Source organism: Mauremys mutica, chromosome 1, assembly GCF_020497125.1.
Source record: "Mauremys mutica isolate MM-2020 ecotype Southern chromosome 1, ASM2049712v1, whole genome shotgun sequence".
Taxonomy (NCBI): Eukaryota; Metazoa; Chordata; order Testudines; family Geoemydidae; genus Mauremys; species Mauremys mutica.
Genome location: NC_059072.1, coordinates 338,396,158 through 338,415,199, shown reverse-complemented (window position 1 = coordinate 338,415,199; position 19,042 = coordinate 338,396,158). Strand labels below are relative to the sequence as shown.

Here is a 19,042-nt window from a genome sequence, read left to right as displayed (position 1 = left end):
TTCTTGTAAACACACACAGATAGATGGGACCTTGTTTTCTGCTGGTGTCAATGGACAAAACTCCTGTGAAGTCCATGAGGCTGCGACATTTGTGTATATTGCATTCGGCCCATAAAGACTGTGCACCACATTTTGCTCTCAGATCTCTGTGGCAGATCTTCAGTCTGACAACCTAGCCTCCTTAAGGGTTTGCTCTTGCTCCCATTGAAGTCAATGAGTGTTTTACCATGGATTTCAGAGGGGATTGGGTCAGGCCTCAATGCGTGGAACTTCAGCTGGAGCCACTTGAGTCCTGCAGAGGAGAGATAATAGGGCCCCAATAGTTGAGCGCATGTGAGAAGATCAGAATATTGGAGCTGAGGTCTTTCATGTACATTTAAGGGCTAATTGTTAAATGATAGTGTTAGGTGTTTCAAACAGGTTTAGATGTATGTTATAGTAGTCCCTGCTATTATTGGCTATACAAAAGCTGTGCAATAGAGACTTTCATAGAATGGACTGCACAGTGCTATCATATCATCTAGCCAAGCCCGTGCAGAACTATTACCTACCGTATATTCTGTACTGTCTTGAAACTGTATCTTTGTCCAGTCTAGTTTTAAATGTACCAATCAATGGGGAATCCATATAATAATAATAAATGGAGATATACCTATCTCATAGAACTGGAAGGGATCCTGAAAGGTCATTGAGTCCAGCCCCTTGCCTTCACTAGTAGGGCCAAGTACTGATTTTGCCCCAGATCCCTAAATGGCCCCCTCAAGGATTGAACTCACAACACTGGGTTTAGCAGGCCAGTGCTCAAACCACTGAGCTATCCTTTCTCACTGACAGGAATTTTCTCCTGATATTCAGTTTACATTTTCTCACTCTTATTTTCATTCCATTGTTGCTAATAATACCCCTTGTTTACCATCCAAAGCATTTAACCTTGGTCAGTGGCATTTGCTCCCTTCGGATACTTGTAGAAAATTAACCTGCCTCAATCTCTTTAGTTTTTGTTAAAGCAAACCATAGATAGTTCTTCTAATCAGTCTTTCCTCAGAAATGGGTGTATGTATTCTATCTGATAAAACATAATGAGTGTGTATCTGCATATTTATATGCATATAAATACAGCAAGTGGAAAAATAGTACACAAAATACTAGGATGAATTTCCTCATGGTTCCTTTAACGTGAGAGCTTTGGCAAGACACATTCAGCAGAATCAGTGTTCTACTATATTTGTTTCTAGAGTAGTTTAATGATGTAGCCAAATAAATATTGATAGATTGAAGCATGACAAACCTATTAAAATATTGCATATGTTTTCACTGATCAGATTCAATTATAACCCAGGAAGCCTGAGTTTGAGCTAATTCACACATTCTTGAAATATGTATCAGACTTGGAACGCAGTTCCCACTGCCAGATGTCAAAAATATGCACAAATTATGCATGCCAGCTGTGCATAACCTAGATTACCTTTATGAGGAAACTGAGCTATCTAGCACCAGAATGCCAAGAGACTGTTCTAGCAGGTAACTTGTGAACCTCTAAAGATTCAACAGCTCACTTCAGGTAGGATAAAGTCCAAAAGTTCAGACACCTCAGTCTGAACCTTTAGAGTCAATAACTAAAAAAACTTGCAATAACAGGCTAACTCCTGAGATTTCTGGCATTTGTGCTTCCAGTCATGTGAAAAGTACTGAAATAAACAGCTATTCTCTTGATATTTTGGTGTTTCAGAGGCAAAAATGATAGTTTCGTGTTATATTATCCTTTAAAAAAAACTTAAAGATTTGGTTTGGGTTTAGTTTTAGGACAAAGATTCACAGGGGTGGGGGGTGGGGGGTGGGGGGTTAGTTTTGTTGGAACTGATTTGTCCATAAAGTCTTGTACACAGTCCCATTTCTAGCCCCTGTTAAGGAACTTTCATGAGGAGCATAATTTGCACTACACTAGGCAGTGTTTGAAACCATGGGTTACAAAAATGTGTTCGTTAGGGAAGAGGATCGAATATGGTTCTGACTTAATCATTCAAGAGCCTTGTGAACACTGTCCCCAAAAGTGTTGTGTGGAAGTGAAAGCTCACACCTCTATATTAGAGTGCATATGGCTGCTTCTACAGTGTCACAGGAATACATTCTTCTGTCCTGTACCAAAACCTAAATTCATGGGAGGCAAGAAGGAATCTAGGCTTTAGGCCTTGCGGAGCTGTACCCGGTCCATTCTGAAGGGAGGCAGAAATAACTAAATATAATGCGCTGTGATCCTCTGCCACTAATAAATAAATAAAAGGGCCCAATTTTTAGAGGTGCTGTGACCCCTCAGGTCCCATTGTAAGGGTTGAGCGTGCACAGCACCCGCTAAGAAGTCCTCAGTACCTCTCAGTCCTACACCATTGAACACAAGTGCCAATACCAATGTGGCAGACTCCCACTTTCTGCTCATTCAAATTCCTCCAAAAGACCCACTGACTCCCATACAGCCCACACAGATCATGCCCCTTGTAAGCCATCATGGTAGTACAGCTAAGAAGACTGAGTGAGAAAGGAGGATCATAGCTTCCCACCCAGTGTGCACTTAGGCATTAAATTAAAATGGTGTGATTCTTCCAAGGTGCCGAACACATTGTGTGGTATAGGGGTGTCGTTTTAATTGTTGGGAGCCATGTAATTTTATCTTAAACATTACTAGAAATACTTAGTTCAGAGAAATGGTTGGCCAGCTCTTACTAATTGTTTCTTTTATTGCCATATTATGGGTGTGACAGAGATTCTTTTATGTATCTTAGGAGACCATGATTAAGACCAAGCAAAATAATCACAGTTATTAATTGTGGTCATTTTGCTAGTGAAGAAAGAAAGCATTAAATAAAATAACACAAATGAGAGAACACAAATAATAATACTGATACTTCTATTATGATCTCTCCTATATTATATCTTTCTATGGAGGTCTTTTAGTAGAGATTATACCTTTTAGAGTGGATTCCCTTTATTCTGGTATATTTTTTATATTAAAATACTGTCTGGGAGCCCTTTTCATAAGCCCCCATCAGAATTAATATATTTTCAAAAATGAAAACATTTAACATTGGTTTTTGAGTTGAAATGCTGATGCAGCCGTTGGTTCAGTGTTTTCTTTTCTTCGGGATCTTAAATATCACGTCAATATAGTGTCATCGATCTTGGTGGTGGGGTGGGGGTGCTTTTTGTTTTTTGGTAAGTTAAGACCAAAGTATATTATTATTCCGAATTCAGTTTTAGTATCTTATTAGATACTTAAAACTGTGGATAAACAGGCAAAAAAATGTGTTTAAGGGCAAGTGAATCCTGTCTAGTTATTAATAATAACTAAGCAGTTTGTAGTTGGGCAAAGTAACAATCTTAACTAAGTATCAGAGGGGTAGCCGTGTTAGTCTGGTTCTGTAGAAGCAGCAAAGAATCCTGTGGCACCTTATAGACTAACAGACGTTTTGCAGCATGAGCTTTCGTGGGTGAATACCCACTTCTTCAGATGCAAGAGCTCATGCTGCAAAACGTCTGTTAGTCTATAAGGTGCCACAGGATTCTTTGCTGCAATCTTAACTAATTCATCTGAAATCAAGGGAAATATTTAAATTAGTTAATTAAAAGAAGCTATCTTAAAGCAGGCCAATTACAAATATTAAGACTCCTAAGTGTAATTAAATCCCACTATTTCTGTTTACCAATGTTTATCCCGCCTCCTCTCCAGCAATACAAGGCCTAACCAGCTGGTGGTTATCAGGAGAAACTGTTAATATTTTAAATTACAATAGCATTTCAGTATCCAGATAAAATCATTATATGAATTTAAATCTAATCCCTTTTCAGTGTTTTAGTTAACTTCTCTCACCTGTCCATGTTGAAGTTTGGGGAGGTCTTCCCTTGGGTTGGTTTCTTCTTGAGTCTTCTCTGTTTTTCTTAATTATCCATGGCAGCTTGCTTGTAGAGATGCACAGAATAAGTTGTGGAGTGTTTGCTGTCTAAGCAGAACAGCAGGGAGTGTGTGTCTGAGAGGTGGTCACTTTGGACTCTTTTATATGAATCTTCCGATTTTTAGGAAATTTACAAGAAAACACACAGGTTTGTTTAGTTTCAAAGTTGGTTGCTGTCACCTTTTCATTGGCTTGATGCCTTCAGGGTTGGTTTAGCTGACACTTTCAGCTCCTGAATATACAATCTGTTTAATGAATATGCAACATTTCTTTTGTTGCCTTTGTTCTTCTTGTGGACAAAAGCATCAGATAACTTTCAAAGCTAGTTTTAACTGTTTCTTTTTATTTGATCCATCCTCTGAGATATTCTTTCAGCTTTATTAGAGTTTGACAGAAAATGAAAATCTGTTTTGAAAAAGTCCAAACACTCCTGTTCTTTATATAAAAGATTTCAGTTCTCCAAACAGTCTTTTAAAATTAAATAGCTCTTAGAAAGTTTTTTTACAGCTTAGATAATATAAAAAAGTGTTGATTCTTGTCATAGTTTTAGAAGAGATTGTTCTTGTCTTCTGGAGTTGGATGAGGGTTTGCTTGCACGCTGCCAGTAATTAATTAGCATCCTATTAATATAAATATTCTATACTTAAATGACTTCTTATATTAGTACACATTTATAGCATCAAATTACCTTGATATCTATATAGATTTTTAAGAGGAAGAAAGGAATTGTCACTGGGTTGTGTAGGTGATGGGTGATCTATATAGTCTGGGGCAGACTGCAGTATCAGCCTACTCATCACTGGCAAGGTTGGGTTTGGACCTGCTGCCTTGGCCTACCCCTGGGCTGCCCTCTGCAACCCCCAATACCTGTTAGCCCTCTGCTAGGCTGCAGCCTGGGGCTTTCCAGGCTGGAGCTCCCCAGCTCCTCAGTCTTTCCCCAGCCCTGCTTCACTCAGGTATCCAGTCTCAAGCTCCCTACAGCCAGGCCCTTCTCTCTCTGAAGGCAGAGAGAGACTGTCTGGGCTTCTGGCTTCCCTGGCCTTTTTTATAAGGCCTGTGGCTCAGTTTGGGGCGTGGCCCCAGCTGCAGCCACTTCCCCAATCAGCCCAGCCTAGAGCAGCAGCTCTCAAGCCCTGCCAGGCCGCTTTTAAACCCCTCAGGGCAGGAGCAGGGTCCACCCTGCTACAGTATCAATGAGGAGAACTGCTGTTGATAGAGCATTGAGGTAGGGGAAGTTGCAAAGAGCAGGTATAAAACATGAAGAATGAGGCCCAAAGGTGTGTGAGGCAAGTAGAGACAGGCACAGTGGGAATTGCTACAGACCGGAAGGAGCTGGGGAGAATTTGGAGCCAGCAGAGGTGGTCAGATATCCCAGCCAGTTCCACTAACACCCGGGACAAATTCCCAGTTACATTAGAAGAGATGAAGATGCCTGGTCACCCTAATCCAAGAGTACAACTGCAGTATTGCCAACCCAAGCATTCAAAAATTATGAGTCAGACCCCCCCACCCAAAAAAACATGAGATTGTCTTAAAAATTGAGGTTTTTTACAATAATAAGTTTGGGGTTCTTTTTATTCGCCTGGGTATTTGTAGCCTTTAGGAGTCACTTTCAATTTTTTCTCTGCAACCAAGAGAGTTAAACATTTATTTTTTTAAATGAAATCTGAGATTTTTTAGGTAGTCACATGTATCCAGGAGCTTGGGCTTTCAGAAAAACACAAAACACTGAGGCTTGGCAACACTGCAAATGGGATTACATGGTTCTGGGTGATTCCTGCTTATATGTACAGGGATGAAGTCATTGCCACAGTTAGAATTGAGAAAGTATTTTCCTCTTCATCATACTGGCAGGGACCTTGGAGTAGTACTCCCTCTTCCTAGAGCAATAAACAGAGATCATCTGTCAAACCCACTCCCAAAATTTCCTGTCAGTTACTGATTGACCCTAACCCCATGGTTCTGTGCAATTCCTTCTTGGAAACAGATTTATTAATAGTGATGTGAGTTACATGGGAATGCCATGGATTTTCAGGACTTGCCTAGGGGAAAGAAAATCAATCCTAGTCCATATTGTTGAATCTCTTTCGGAAAGAACAAAGAATGGTAAAAATGCTGGACTTCAGAGTGGAAATGCGACAACTCTGGCTGTGGATAACATATCCTTGAATTATTTTACAATTTTACTCAGTGCGGTTATGAAATCAGCCTGAACATGCACATTAGCTAAAACAGTGCCATACAGTAGTGCATGATTTGCAGCTTATGCATTTATAACTATACAGATAGGCATAAAACATTTCTTCTCCCAGGTTTGAATATTTTAAAACTTCTGTCACAGCTGTGAAATCCACAGGATGAATAAAAAGTTAATTTGCTTGTAGTTTATCTAAAAAAAACCCATTCATAGTCTGCCAGGGTAAGCTTACATCTTCATGGTGATGATAAATACATTAGATTCTTTCCATATACTTTTGGACCGTGGAATGATGAATCTGAACTACAAATAAAGAGTTAGAATCAGCTAAAAAGTGGCAAGGACTGATAGAGAAGCCAAGTATTGATTTATTGCTTAATGTCAGAGATTTTAATCAAAGGTTAAAGGGTTGTGAAAATGTGCAGTGCCACATTCTGAAATCTCAGCAGTTCAGCATATTCACAAGCTCTGGGGCTTTTGCCCAAGTGACTTGTCTATTTGTCAGCTACAGAGAGGCTTACTTAAATTGCTGCCTTACATAAGGTTTAAGTATCTTCAAAGAACAGATATACTGTGCATATAGAGAGCATACACTAATAAGAATGTATTGAAATAGCTGATGGAATTGAACAGTAAATTATAACCCTTCTATGGAATATTTGTACCATTCTCTAGAGAATTATGTCCTTGATATAGAATTCTATAGGATTATTTTTGTTTAAAAAGAAAACAAACAAAAACACCTATCGAAAATCTCATTCTCAGTTAAATTCTGTAATTTTAGAATATTTTCTATAGAACCCTATTAAATTAAATTTTCATAGAAGCCTGTTGATTTCATCCCTATTAGTATCTATAGGAGTTGAAATGTGATAATATATTAATAGTATTATGCATGAGAGGCAAGGTGGGCGAAATAAGATCTTTTATTGGACCAATTTCTGGTGTGAAAGAGATATGCTTTTGTGCTTACACCGAGCTCTTCTTCATTACTGTGCCTGTTAATATACCCTATTACACTGATTAATAAAGATTGCCATGCATCATTTCACATCAGTGCTCATTTACTGCACAGACATCTTAAACAAATGTTTGACAAAGGAGGGGAGGTGTTAAAGGTTAAACTGTGTTGCTCGTCAAGCATAGACATCAATAGTCTCTGCCATATTTGTAGGCAGGCCATCTCCACTTTGAAACCTACAGTAATAAGTTTTCTGTTTCCAGAACATACCTCCCGTGCCAGGTAACTTGAGCTATGCTTAGTCTGAGCCATGCTTGGCTTGTACAAAAGTGTGTTAGCAGTAACATAGTCTCTTTCATAACCGCAAGGAGTGGGAGGGGGGTTGCCCTATTACAAGTTCATTACTTTCTTTATGCCCTGTAAATAAAATACATACACTAAAAAAACCCCAAAAGCCCACATTCAAATGACTTTAAGGTTGTGACACAAAGCAGGAACAGCAAATATTCAATAAGGGGAGACTCTCCTGTCCTTAAATCTGCTCTGAGATGTATTAATTTAAGTTTGACAGACGAGGAAGTGCTAACTCTATCCATCCCCCACCACTAGCCCTCTCTCCATTCAAGCCCTAGATACAAATCAACAGAAGCCAATAAATCCCAAGCATAAGTTGGCGTGCATAACCACATGTATTTCACTAGAAGTCCCACAAACTCATCCAAGGGCAGAACTTGGCCCAGTGCATGTTAATTTCCTTTGCATTTCTTTGTGGTGGCTAAAAAGAAAGTGTCTCTTTCTAGAAGCCTTTGAGGATTGATATGATGAGCTTCAGTGCCTCCCTCAGAGGCTGTGTGGTCATTTACATTGTGGTTTACAGTGTTTACGTGCCTTTCCAGACTGAGATCATTTAAATATATATGTATTTAAGGGCTTTTAAAAAGACAAAATAAGGTCCTGATCTAGAATCCATTAAATTCAATGGGAACTTTCCATTGACTTCCATTAGCTTTAAATCAAGCCCTTAGCAGCCATCTGAGTTTGTTGGATGTTACATAGTTAGGGAATTTTTGAAGTGCTTGCAGTGCCTGTGTTGTAAGGAAAGATTTTTTTAAACAAGGTTTAGACTTTAGGGACTCAATTCTGCCTCCAGACTACCCCTTGAGGTCAGCAGGAGATCTTCGTGGATATAGGTCAGACCAAAATTGTGCCCATGTTGGCAAACCTAATCAGAATCCTTATGAAAGTAATGACGGTGCCTCAGCTGTCATGACTTTTCAAAGTTTAAGTAATTTTAACCCATTTACATATGCCACTAAATACAGTTTGAATATTTTAAGGATTATTTTGCCCAATTTAAGTCTGTAAAGTGAAGCTAGCTATTTAGAGTGTTAAACTTCTTCTGTCTTAAAAATATATAATTTAAAATAACCCATCTGATTATTTTTTAAATTAAAAAAATGTCTCCACCCTGAATCCTTTGTAGGATAATACTTAGCTTCAAAGACAGAAAAATCCTGTCCACTCCTCCTTTTTTGTCAAGGATCCCAGATGCAGTGGAATTTATGCAGCCACATTTGGGAGGGAGGATGCAGGATTTGTGGCGCCTAGCAGTGTATCCAGAATCCAGCTTTATGGGGTGGGTTTCCTCTTCTGGAAGGATCAGCATGCCATTCTGGAGCATGAGGATACTGCAAGACCACCTGCACAAGCAGCTTTCCTTACACTGTGCAACCTGGGCGTGGCTATCCCTGCCTGCCCTCACAAATTCTCCAGACTTGAGGCGAGGCAGAAGAAGGACGTAGCCCCTAGTAATGTATTTCATGGGTCAGCTCTAGATCCCCTCCAGAGAGGGGGTTTGGAACGAAAACACTGGCAAAGCCATCATGACACCAGTGAATTGGTCATAATTGTTTATTATTATATTTATTTATTGATTTGTCTTATGGCAGCACCTAAGCGCCCAGTCAAGGACCAGCACCCCATTACACTAGGCGCTCTTCGCACACTTATTTAAAAGACATCCCGCCCCACAGAGTTTACAATCTAGAGTTAAATTCTGTTACAGTTTTTGTCTCTTTCTGCTTCCTGTTGCCAAGGTGTATGTTTGACGTATTCTTAACAACATGTTTCAATTGATCACAGGAGGGCTGTGTCCTGGGTCCAGTGATCCCTGTATGGAGAAGCCGTGTCCAGGGGACATGCAGTGTGTGGGGTACGAAGCTAGTCGAAGACCATTCATCTGCCAGTGCCCACCAGGGAAGCTCGGAGAATGTTCAGGTGCAGATTCCGTCAAAAGAGTAACCAGGAAATACTTAAAAGTGTAATTTTTATATAAGTGCTGTCGATGTATCATAATATGGAGAATTGCTATTGAAGTCAATGGGAGTTGTGTATGCACAACACCTCTCAGAATCTGGTCTCACTCCATTTACTTAAGAGTGTTGTAAAAAATGCTGGTTGTGCAAACCTGGTGCTGTATATATACCTGATTCTGCATCTACAAACAAAACTCCCATTGAATCTGATGAATCTTATCAGCATGGTGTCCCAAATCAGTAAAACATGGGACTTTGGAGCAGACAATTCTTTCTAGAGAACTGCTATCACTGGATACTGCCCTGCTAGCAGCAAAGCGCTTTGGGATCCTTTAGGAAACATATGATATTAATTCAAGGTTTTACTTGTTATTAACATTCATTAAGTTTGTATTTTTGTGATAAAAATACCATGCTGTCTTGAAAAGAACGTTTCAAGAACTTTGTACATTTTGTAAAAGCAGCAAAGAATCCTGTGGCACCTTATAGACTAACAGACGTTTTGCAGCATGAGCTTTCGTGGGTGAATACCCACTTCTTCAGATGCAAGACAAAGATGTACTCACCCACGAAAGCTCATGCTGCAAAACGTCTGTTAGTCTATAAGGTGCCACAGGATTCTTTGCTGCTTTTACAGAACCAGACTAACACGGCTACCCTTCTGATACTTTGTACATTTTGTTCAGCTTATGTTAACCACCAAGGCACTAGGATCCTGACGCAAAGTCAAGCAGACCATTTCCATTGACTTCAATGGGCTTTCAGTAGGACTCAGAGTCAGAAATATCCTGATGCTAACAGGGTACAGATTCACCAGCACATTCTGATTTCTGGTGCTCTGCTAGAGCTAAATCCTTCTCACCTTACACCTGCCAATAGTTCCAAGGAAGTCAATAAGGCTTCTTATCTGAGAATGGTGAGTTGGATTTCCCCCCTTATATGAAATTATTCTCCCCAAATCCTATGGTGTGTGGTTTGCAATGGAGACACATTTTTAATCAGTCAAAGGTGAGTTTTATTTTAAAGTTTCTTCTTTGTTAGCTACCTATGTTCTCTTATTAACTTCATTTGCAATATGTATCTTCTCAAAATGGTTATTTCAGGGCACACTTCCCTTAGCTTTGCTGGGAATAGTTACATCAAATACCGGGTTTCTGAAAATAGCAAGAAAGAAGAATTCAAGCTGGCTCTGCGTCTGCGAACCTTGCAAAGCAATGGGATTATAATGTACACCAGAGCAAATCCCTGTATAATTCTGAAGGTAATTGAAATGTTATCTTTCCCGCACTTATTTTCCTGATTATATGTTTTCTCATTGGCTCTTGCTTTGGAGAATGTTGTTCTCATTTCAACTGTGAATTGAGAAGATGAAGATTGATCTGTTTCATGGTAACAGGGAAAAGCAGCAATTTCAACAAAAACAACAAACAAAAAAGCAGCTTGATATGCATTGCAGTAGTAGTGTTCTTTGAATATGGACCATTGGGTGCTGTATCTTGTATGACCATTGTATGTGACTAGGCGCAAGAGTCGATCTACTTGAGATGTAAGACCGGGCCATTCAGATGATTGTGTATTCTAAACCACACTTGTTTTTCCTTTGCATCTGTGTGATTGGAAAATGTGCCTTCATACCGCTGAATTTCAAAAACATTAAAAAAAAAAAGCTGCTCTGCTTGAATGAGGTGGCTTATCGAATATGTGAGTTATGATTGTTCTTCTAGGTGGCTGGGGGTAGGTGGAGACTCCTATTGTATTGAATTAAGTCTCTATGACTTGACTCTGCTGAACAGCCTAAAAAGTGGTTCTATGGAATGCCATCTTTAGCCCAGTTCAGACTTAGACTCCTAAGCCACTTGTGAAAATGGGATTTGGCTCCTAAATCTCTTAAGCACCTTTGAAAAATTGACACTATGTGTAAAATGGGTGTTGTCAGGATAAATGCGTTAAAGATTGTGAGCCACTCAAACACTATGGTAATGCCGGTCATATGCGTATCTAAGATTGATAGACTAGACAGAGGTCTCTAACTGTGAGACTGTTGTTCAGAAGATTTGAGTATTGCTTTCAATTCAGTTAAATCTGACGAGATATTTCAAAGAAGGGGATAATGGATTGATCCTGCAGTGTGCAGAGCACTCTGGCCCAGTCCAACAAAGCACTGAACCGTTTGCTTATTTTCATGCACATGAAGCCGTTGAGACTATACACATGCTACGTTTTAAGCATATGCTTAGATGCTTTGCTGGATCAGAGCCAGAGAGCTCAGCACTTCACAGAATCAAGCCCTATATGAGGGTAGAAAATGGACCAATATTGATGCTACCAATTTTAGGGCTTTGTGTGAAACTCTCTTGAGGCCAAAAGATATATTTAGGGCATATTGTACCATTGATTTGGAAATAAGCTTTTACACCACCACGGATATCTACTTAAAAATTGATAGCACAATATGGTCTTTAATGTTTAAATGACCCGCTTAATTTTGGAAGCTCATACGTTTATGATAACTCGGGGGATGGAAATGCTTCATAATCATAACACAGGGTCCTTCTTCACTGTATAATCAATGTAGTTGAACAAACTGCACGTCTACCATCCTGTTCAAAGCTTTTAGTTATAGTACTTTGATATAATAGGGGTGTTATTTATTTTGTTGTTTCAAATGAAGCAGTTTATCCATTGATTTAGAGGGGTCAGCCATTCTAAAAGTAAATTCTTTCAGATGTATGCTTCCTGATTTTAAGCTGTTGGAGCAAAATGAGATGTCATTCATTGCCTTTTCCCTAGGAATGATTACACATGCAGAGAACTGCATCATGCGTTCCTTTCTCTTGTGTAACATCTATCAGTGAAAAGTAATAAGGTTAACCAAGATTAAGCCATTTTGGATGAGAATCCTCATTTAAGTCCCACTTGTTTTATAAAATCAAAGAGATTAAAAAAATAAAGACTGACTTTCCTGTCATGCAATAAACATAACTGTTGAATAGTATAAGGCGATCATATATTTTTTAGTCTAGGCAGTCAGTGTGAAACATTGCATAGCTTAGTTAAGTGAATTTTATACATTTTAATGTATCACTACAACATCACCATATGCAGGAGAAGATTGAAGCTTGGATGTGCTCCCAGGTGTTGCTAGAGTTGAAGCAAGTAATATTTCAGTATTAAATATACCATTTTCCACACATGAACCTGAAATGTAATCCCACTAACAAAATATTTCCCTAGATAGATCAGGAGGCATCATGTTGTATCCATGGTATGTGATTGCAGATGGACTGTATAAGCCTAAGGTGGTCTCAGAAGAACAATTTGATCATTTTATTACCTGTGTTGATGTACTGATCCAAGTCCCTCTGCCAAGCTAATATTTTAATGTAATTTACAATATTCATTTTGCTCATTTTGCTTATTGAATGAAACAATTGAAATGTACCAAATTGCATCACCCTTTAGAATGTACCAAATTGCATCTGCACCTCTCTGCCTATTTCACATATTTCATGAGTGTAGCACAGCGCAGACTCACCCCTGCGGCGCCTCCTGCTGGTCGTCCTCAGGAATTTGACCCAGGAGCGCCCTCTGCAGGCTGGTGATCCGCTTGCCATTGGCCCCCGTGTCCCTCCCAGGATCCCGGTGCCCTTATCCCAGGGTTCTGCCTCCTGCAGTACCCCACAGTCTTACTGGGTTTCCCCACCCCAGGGGAACCCCCACTCCCTATCGCCTCAGTCGTGGCTACTGCCAGTCTCTGTTTAGCCTCCACGCCCTGGGGCAGACTGCAGTGTATCAGCCAATCATCACAGGCAACAAGGGGATGGAACTGGCTGCCTTTACCACCTCCGGCTGCCCCTCTGCAAGCCCAATACCTAGGAGGCCTAGAACTGGGGGGGGAATGCCTTACTGTTAAATTGGCTGAGCCCTCAAGGGTTAACTCTCACACTCTGCAAGGCAGCAAGAATGGATGGAGGGGAGACAGCATTGCAGACAGAGACAAGCACTGTGTGTGTGACAGAGAGAGATGTGCATTTCCCTTTTAAGTACACTGCCTTGTTGTTTAGATTAGCAGCTTGCTGAGACCGCAGCTGCTGCCAGGAAGCTCCCTCTGTCCTGAGCCCTGTCATGTGTCCCCCCTGCTCTATAGAAGATGGGGTGAGCGGGGTGCAGGAGCAGGGGGGAGGGGGACACCCTGACATTAGCTTCCCTCTCCCTCCCCCCACAGCAAGCAGGAGAACAGCTCCAAGGCAGAGAGCAGGAGCAGCACATGGCAGTGGGAGGAGGGACAGCTGCAATTGGTAGCCTGCTGGGTGGCTGCTGCACAGGGAACTTAGGGGAGGGGGGAGCTGATAGGGGGCTGCCTGTCCACCCTGGTTCCAAGCCCCCACCAGCTAGCTGCAATGGGCTGCTCTTCCTGCAAGCAGTGGACAAAGCAGGCAGCTGCCAAACAACATTAGAAGGGAGCATTGCACAACTTTAAACGAGCATGTTCCCTAATTGATCAGCAATGTAACAACATTAACCGGGACAGCTTTAAGTGAGGACTTACTTTATATATTTATGTTACAGCCCATGCAGCTGTAAGGAGAGAGTCCGTAAGGTAAGATGTGTTCTGAGGTAGGAAGCACTCAGCTGTTCAGGAATTACCAGTTTAAAGAAACACTGGCTGCCCTGCAGTGAATCTATAGCATCATTCTTTAATTTGATCAGAGCGGGTCTCCACTGAGGTGCCACGGACTGTACTACCACAGGATGGGGCAGTTTGCACCTCGCTGTATGTGCAAAAATAGCACCGGAGGCTCTGTTCTGAGCTGAAGTCCCAGACCAGCAAACCGTTAGCCATCCCATTTAGGTCCAAAGGCATAAAAGCTATTTGCATGGGAATCTGCAGAACCTGACTTGAGCATCAGCTTTTAATTCTATGCATCCGATGAAGTGGGCTGTAGCCCACGAAAGCTTATGCTCAAATAAATTTGTTAGTCTCTAAAGTGCCACAAGTGCTCCTGTTCTTTTTGCGGATACAGACTAACACGGCTGCTACTCTGAAACCAGCTTTTAATTCGATTTTCATAACATTTGCTAGCATTTACTGCCTTCAGACAAAATTTTAGCTTTGTTTCCCATATCTCTCAATGCACTACCAAAAATTAGACTGTAACTTGACAGCCTGCCGTAAGGAAAGGGCAGCACCTTGCTGCACTACCCCAGAGGGAGACCAGAGGTGAATTGTGACTTAGTGAGCAACAATTTCTCCTTTACTCAGTGCCTGCTCTGGGAGAAGGAGTAACTGGCTTTGCCTGTTTTTGTGGAGCAGTTTATTCCTCCCTGTGTGTCTATCCAGCTTCTGTAGCCAGCAAGTAGGTTGGGGGGGGCCAGGCCTCCTCCTGCTCTCAGCCCCCCTCACTCTCTTACTCATAGCAAGTAGCTCCTGCTTTGCGTACTGCAGCTGAAGTCACAGTTTGAGCAGGACACCTTGCTTCCCTTGTAGACCGTATTAAGGGCTGTAACTGTCTGTGTGTTTGTCTTTCTTAAGTACTTTATGGTCCCCATCCCCGTTGTTTCTGAGCAACTCACAATCTTTAATGTATTTAATGTTGGGCTATTATCCCCATTTCCCAGATGGAAAACTGAGGCACCAAGGTCACACAGGAAGTCTGTAGCAGAGCAGGGACATAACATAAGAACAATCATACAAGGTCAGACCAATGGTCCAGCTAGCCTAGTATCCTGTCTTCTGACAGTGGCCAATGCCAAGTGCCCCAGCGGGAATGAACAGAACAGGTCGTCATCAAGTGATCCATCCCTTGTCATCCATTCCCAGCTTCTGGCAGCTAGAGATTTAGGACACCCAGAGCATGGGGTTGCATCCCTGATCATCTTGGCTAATAGCCATTGATGGACCTGTCCTCCATCAACGTATCTAATTCTTTTTTGAATCTAGTTGTACTTTTGGCCTTCACAACATCCTCTGACAGTGAGTTCCTAGTGATTGTGCATTGTGTGAAGTAGTTATTTCTTTTGTTTGTTTTAATTTCATTGGGTGACCCCTGGTTCTTGTGTTATGTGCAGGGATAAATAATACTTCCTTATTCTCTCTCTCCACACCATTCATGATTTTATAGACCTCTATCACATACCCCCTTAGTTGTCTCTTTTCCAAGCTGAAAAGTCCCATTCTTTTTAATCTCTCCTCATATAGAAGCTGTTCCCTATCCCTAATCCCCTCTTATGCCAGGACAGCTTACTTTGCTTAAAAGCCTTTGGTGAGGGACCTTGTCAAAGGTTTTGTGGAAGTCCAATTATATCCACTGGATCCCTCTTGTCCACAAGTTTTTTGACTCTCTCAAAGAATTCTAATAGATTTACCTTTACGAAAGATGTGTTGTCTCTTCCCCAACAAATCGTGTTCATCTGTGTGTCTGATAATTCTGTCCTTTCAAACAGTTTCTCTGGTACTGAAGTTATGTTATGGCCTCTACTTGCCAGGATCGACTCTGGAGTCTTGTTTAAAAATTGGCATCATATTAGCTATCCTCCAGTCATCTGGTCCAGAGGCTGATATAAGTGACAGGTTACATGCCGCAGTCAGCAGTTCTGCAATATTATATCTGAATTCCTTCAGAACTCTTCGGTGAATACCATCTGGTCCTGGTGACTTATAACTGTTTAAGTTATCAGTTTGTTACCTGTGACATGAATGCAAGTCTCCCAAGTCCTAGGTTAGAGCCGTAACCCCTGGACGATCCTTGCTCTCTTGACTTTCATGTGTTTTTCATTTAATGAAATGGACATGAAATTTCAGAGCATACAGAGGAGCTGTAATATTTAATAAACATATGAATGGGGAAGATGAAACGGATGACAAAGAAAGGATAGAGAAGATAAAGCTACAAGAGAAGATATGTAAAGCATTTTTAAACTCAAGATCCTTTAAAACATTGTCTCCAAGATAAAAACTGTATCATGTTTGTCCCAAGAGTGTGTGTACGGTGCTGTATTTAGATGGATAATTGGAAAAGCATGTTACGTGGATACCGGTAAAAGGCATGTCAATAATGGACCTGTCAGGGTATAATGAGCCTTATGGGAGTTATATGCAGGAGAATAGACTCCAGAGTAAGCGTAATAAAAGCCTTTAGGGAAAGAACTGTATTTACCACTCCTGTAATGGCTACTTTTCAAAGCACCTCTTCTCTCCTTCCCCCCACCGGCCCTTGTATTTTGTATTGTCAGGCCAAACTTTCAAACCACCTGTCTAAACTGCTCCTACAAAATTAGGGTGTTTATTTGTTGCATGGGGAAAAATAAACTGCCGCTTCTTAATTTAAAAATAACAACTGTAGTTTGTGGGGCCATCTTGATGATGAAAAGACTCCTCTTCAATTGATAGCTTAATAGGCCAGCTTTTAATTTAAAGTAGTTGTTGACGGCCAGTTTTTAAGCCCTCTGAGATAAGACTTTGAAATGGAAGGTGAATCCAGATTTACTTTTATACACCCCTCTCAGCCTTTTCCTTTATTGAGCTTTGGGAGTAGAAGGTAACAGTTTAGATTTCTAAACTCTATCAGTTAAGCTTGTTGTGTTAGAAACATTTCCAGTTTTCTTTAGTTCCATTTCCAATTTTCTTTAGTTCTTTAGTTCAGACTCCTACAGGTTTGTCTGGTCAAGGTCTTTTAAATAAAGGGTTGTTCATGATAAACTCATAAGGCCAAATCCTTCCCCTCGTCCTCTGCCCATTTCATCTGCCAGGCACCACTCCTGCATGTAAAGCAGCTGAAGAGAGTCTCTATGTGGCATACAGGCGGCTTAGCCAGCTCTGCGCCCCCACCCTCTGAGTGCTGGGCAGTGGAACGGCCTCTTTAGAGCCATTGTCCTCTAGCATGAATTGGAGCAGGCCCATTCAAACTTACAGCCAGTCCAAATCTGGCCAATCACAGGATCAGAAGCTGTGAGTGGTGGGGCATAAGGTCTTATTGAAGTTGGCCGTAGCTGAAAATTCAGCCCATGCCCTTGTCCCAGATATTTTACCTAGATTTCCAAAGCCAGCAAAGTGGAAAAAAAATGAATGTCAAGGAGTGGGGAAATGTCCAGGAGTGTGTTAGCTTTAATATTTTATGGGACTTTTGTGCAAACTCAAGTGCAGATGAAAGTAAAAAACTAAAGTACCTTCTAGAGCCAAGCAATGCACAGACAGACAGACACATTTCAGTGAGTGTGTCTGGTGGCTAGAGTGAGCTGGGGATCACTGCCTCCTGCGCACCCCCCCACCTCTTTTACTGATCAGAGGAAACTATTTCCCTTTCACTGTTGCACAACATCCCATTGCCAACTACGACAATTGTAAACATGCGGAAACGTTTAGTTATTTGTAGTCATTCTGCGGTTGGCTCCAGTCCCTGGGAGCTGCTCTGGTTCCATCTTCTCCTGTTACCTAGCAGTAGCTACTAGTAGAGGCAGGTAGGCTGGCACTTCTTTCTTGTTTCCAACGGTCTCCGTGCTCTTCTTCTAATGATAGGCCTGTTGACCCAAGGAGGTGGAGCCAGCAACATGTGACTTGCCAGTTCTCTGGCATGTGCTGCACAGACCATGGCTTGAGACCCTGTAGAGCAGGTGACCTGGAGTCAGCGCTCTTGGTTTCTATACTCAATTCTGCCATGGTTTGCATTTTGACCTTTGGCATCCCAGTTAACTATTCTTCCTCAGTTTACCCAGGTGTAAAATAGATATAATGGGCCAGATATATGGACCAGATACAGCCTGGATAGATGCCAGCTTCCGCCAGTGTAAACTGACACAAAGAGTCCTCTTAGCAGAATGTCTGCTGCATGGAATGCTGTGGAAGTATACAGTGTCTACACGTTACGTGGGGGATAAACACTGGAACAGAGCTGTCCCAAAATGGAGCTGGTGAGGATAAATACTGCTTAGAGAATGTGATAAAGCATGTTGAGTCACAGTGCAGAGGCTATTCAAAATAAAACTGCAATGCATACAGTAAGGACCTGCAGAAACCACCAAAGTTATTTTCACCAGTAACCTAATCAAGATCTGAACACTGGTCTCTAGGGCTAAAAGAGTAAGTGCACCATCCTCATTCTGCCAACTGTACGTTTCATCCCTGATGCTACATCAGTTAAGGCCTGAAGGCTGTTTTCCTTTCATTGTGCTACACTAGAGCTGAAAGCTGAGACATCTCTATTACAGGTGCCCACTTTGTATGACTTTTAAGGGAAGAAGTAGTAATGGCAGCAGTTATATCAGAGGCTGGGTTGTCACTTGTATCACCATGCTCCAGATGAGATGGTAGCGTGTACTCACAGCAAAAAGATTGTGCCTCTGAAGGACAGCGTTTAGTAAGAAAGAAAAGTAAGACAATTACAAAGCTTTTAAAAGTGTGTGGATCCAATGAATGTGTTAGCACATCAAGGGAAATGTTTCCCAAATCTGTCAGGCATTTTAAAGTTCCTCATGATCCTCTGGTGACACTCAGAACCTTTGGATAAACAGCTAATCAGGGAAGCCAGTCTTTGTGCTCTAGATTTGGGGGGACCAAGAACTTCACCTTCCCCACAATGCTGGCAAGCTTCAACTTCAGGAAAACTCAAGCATAGGTTTCCACTTGTCA

The 19,042-nt window shown here is 41.3% G+C and overlaps 1 protein-coding gene across 1 annotated transcript in view; it reads left to right on the top strand.

Annotated features, from left to right (window-relative positions):
• FAT3 (FAT atypical cadherin 3) overlaps positions 1–19,042 on the top strand; it is a 471,657-nt gene that overhangs the window by 416,705 nt on the left and 35,910 nt on the right. Inside the window, exons 19-20 of the mRNA XM_045020047.1 lie at positions 9,245–9,379; positions 10,521–10,678. Of these exons, the coding sequence (XP_044875982.1) occupies positions 9,245–9,379; positions 10,521–10,678 (293 nt within the window). The remainder of the gene's footprint in view (positions 1–9,244; positions 9,380–10,520; positions 10,679–19,042) is intronic.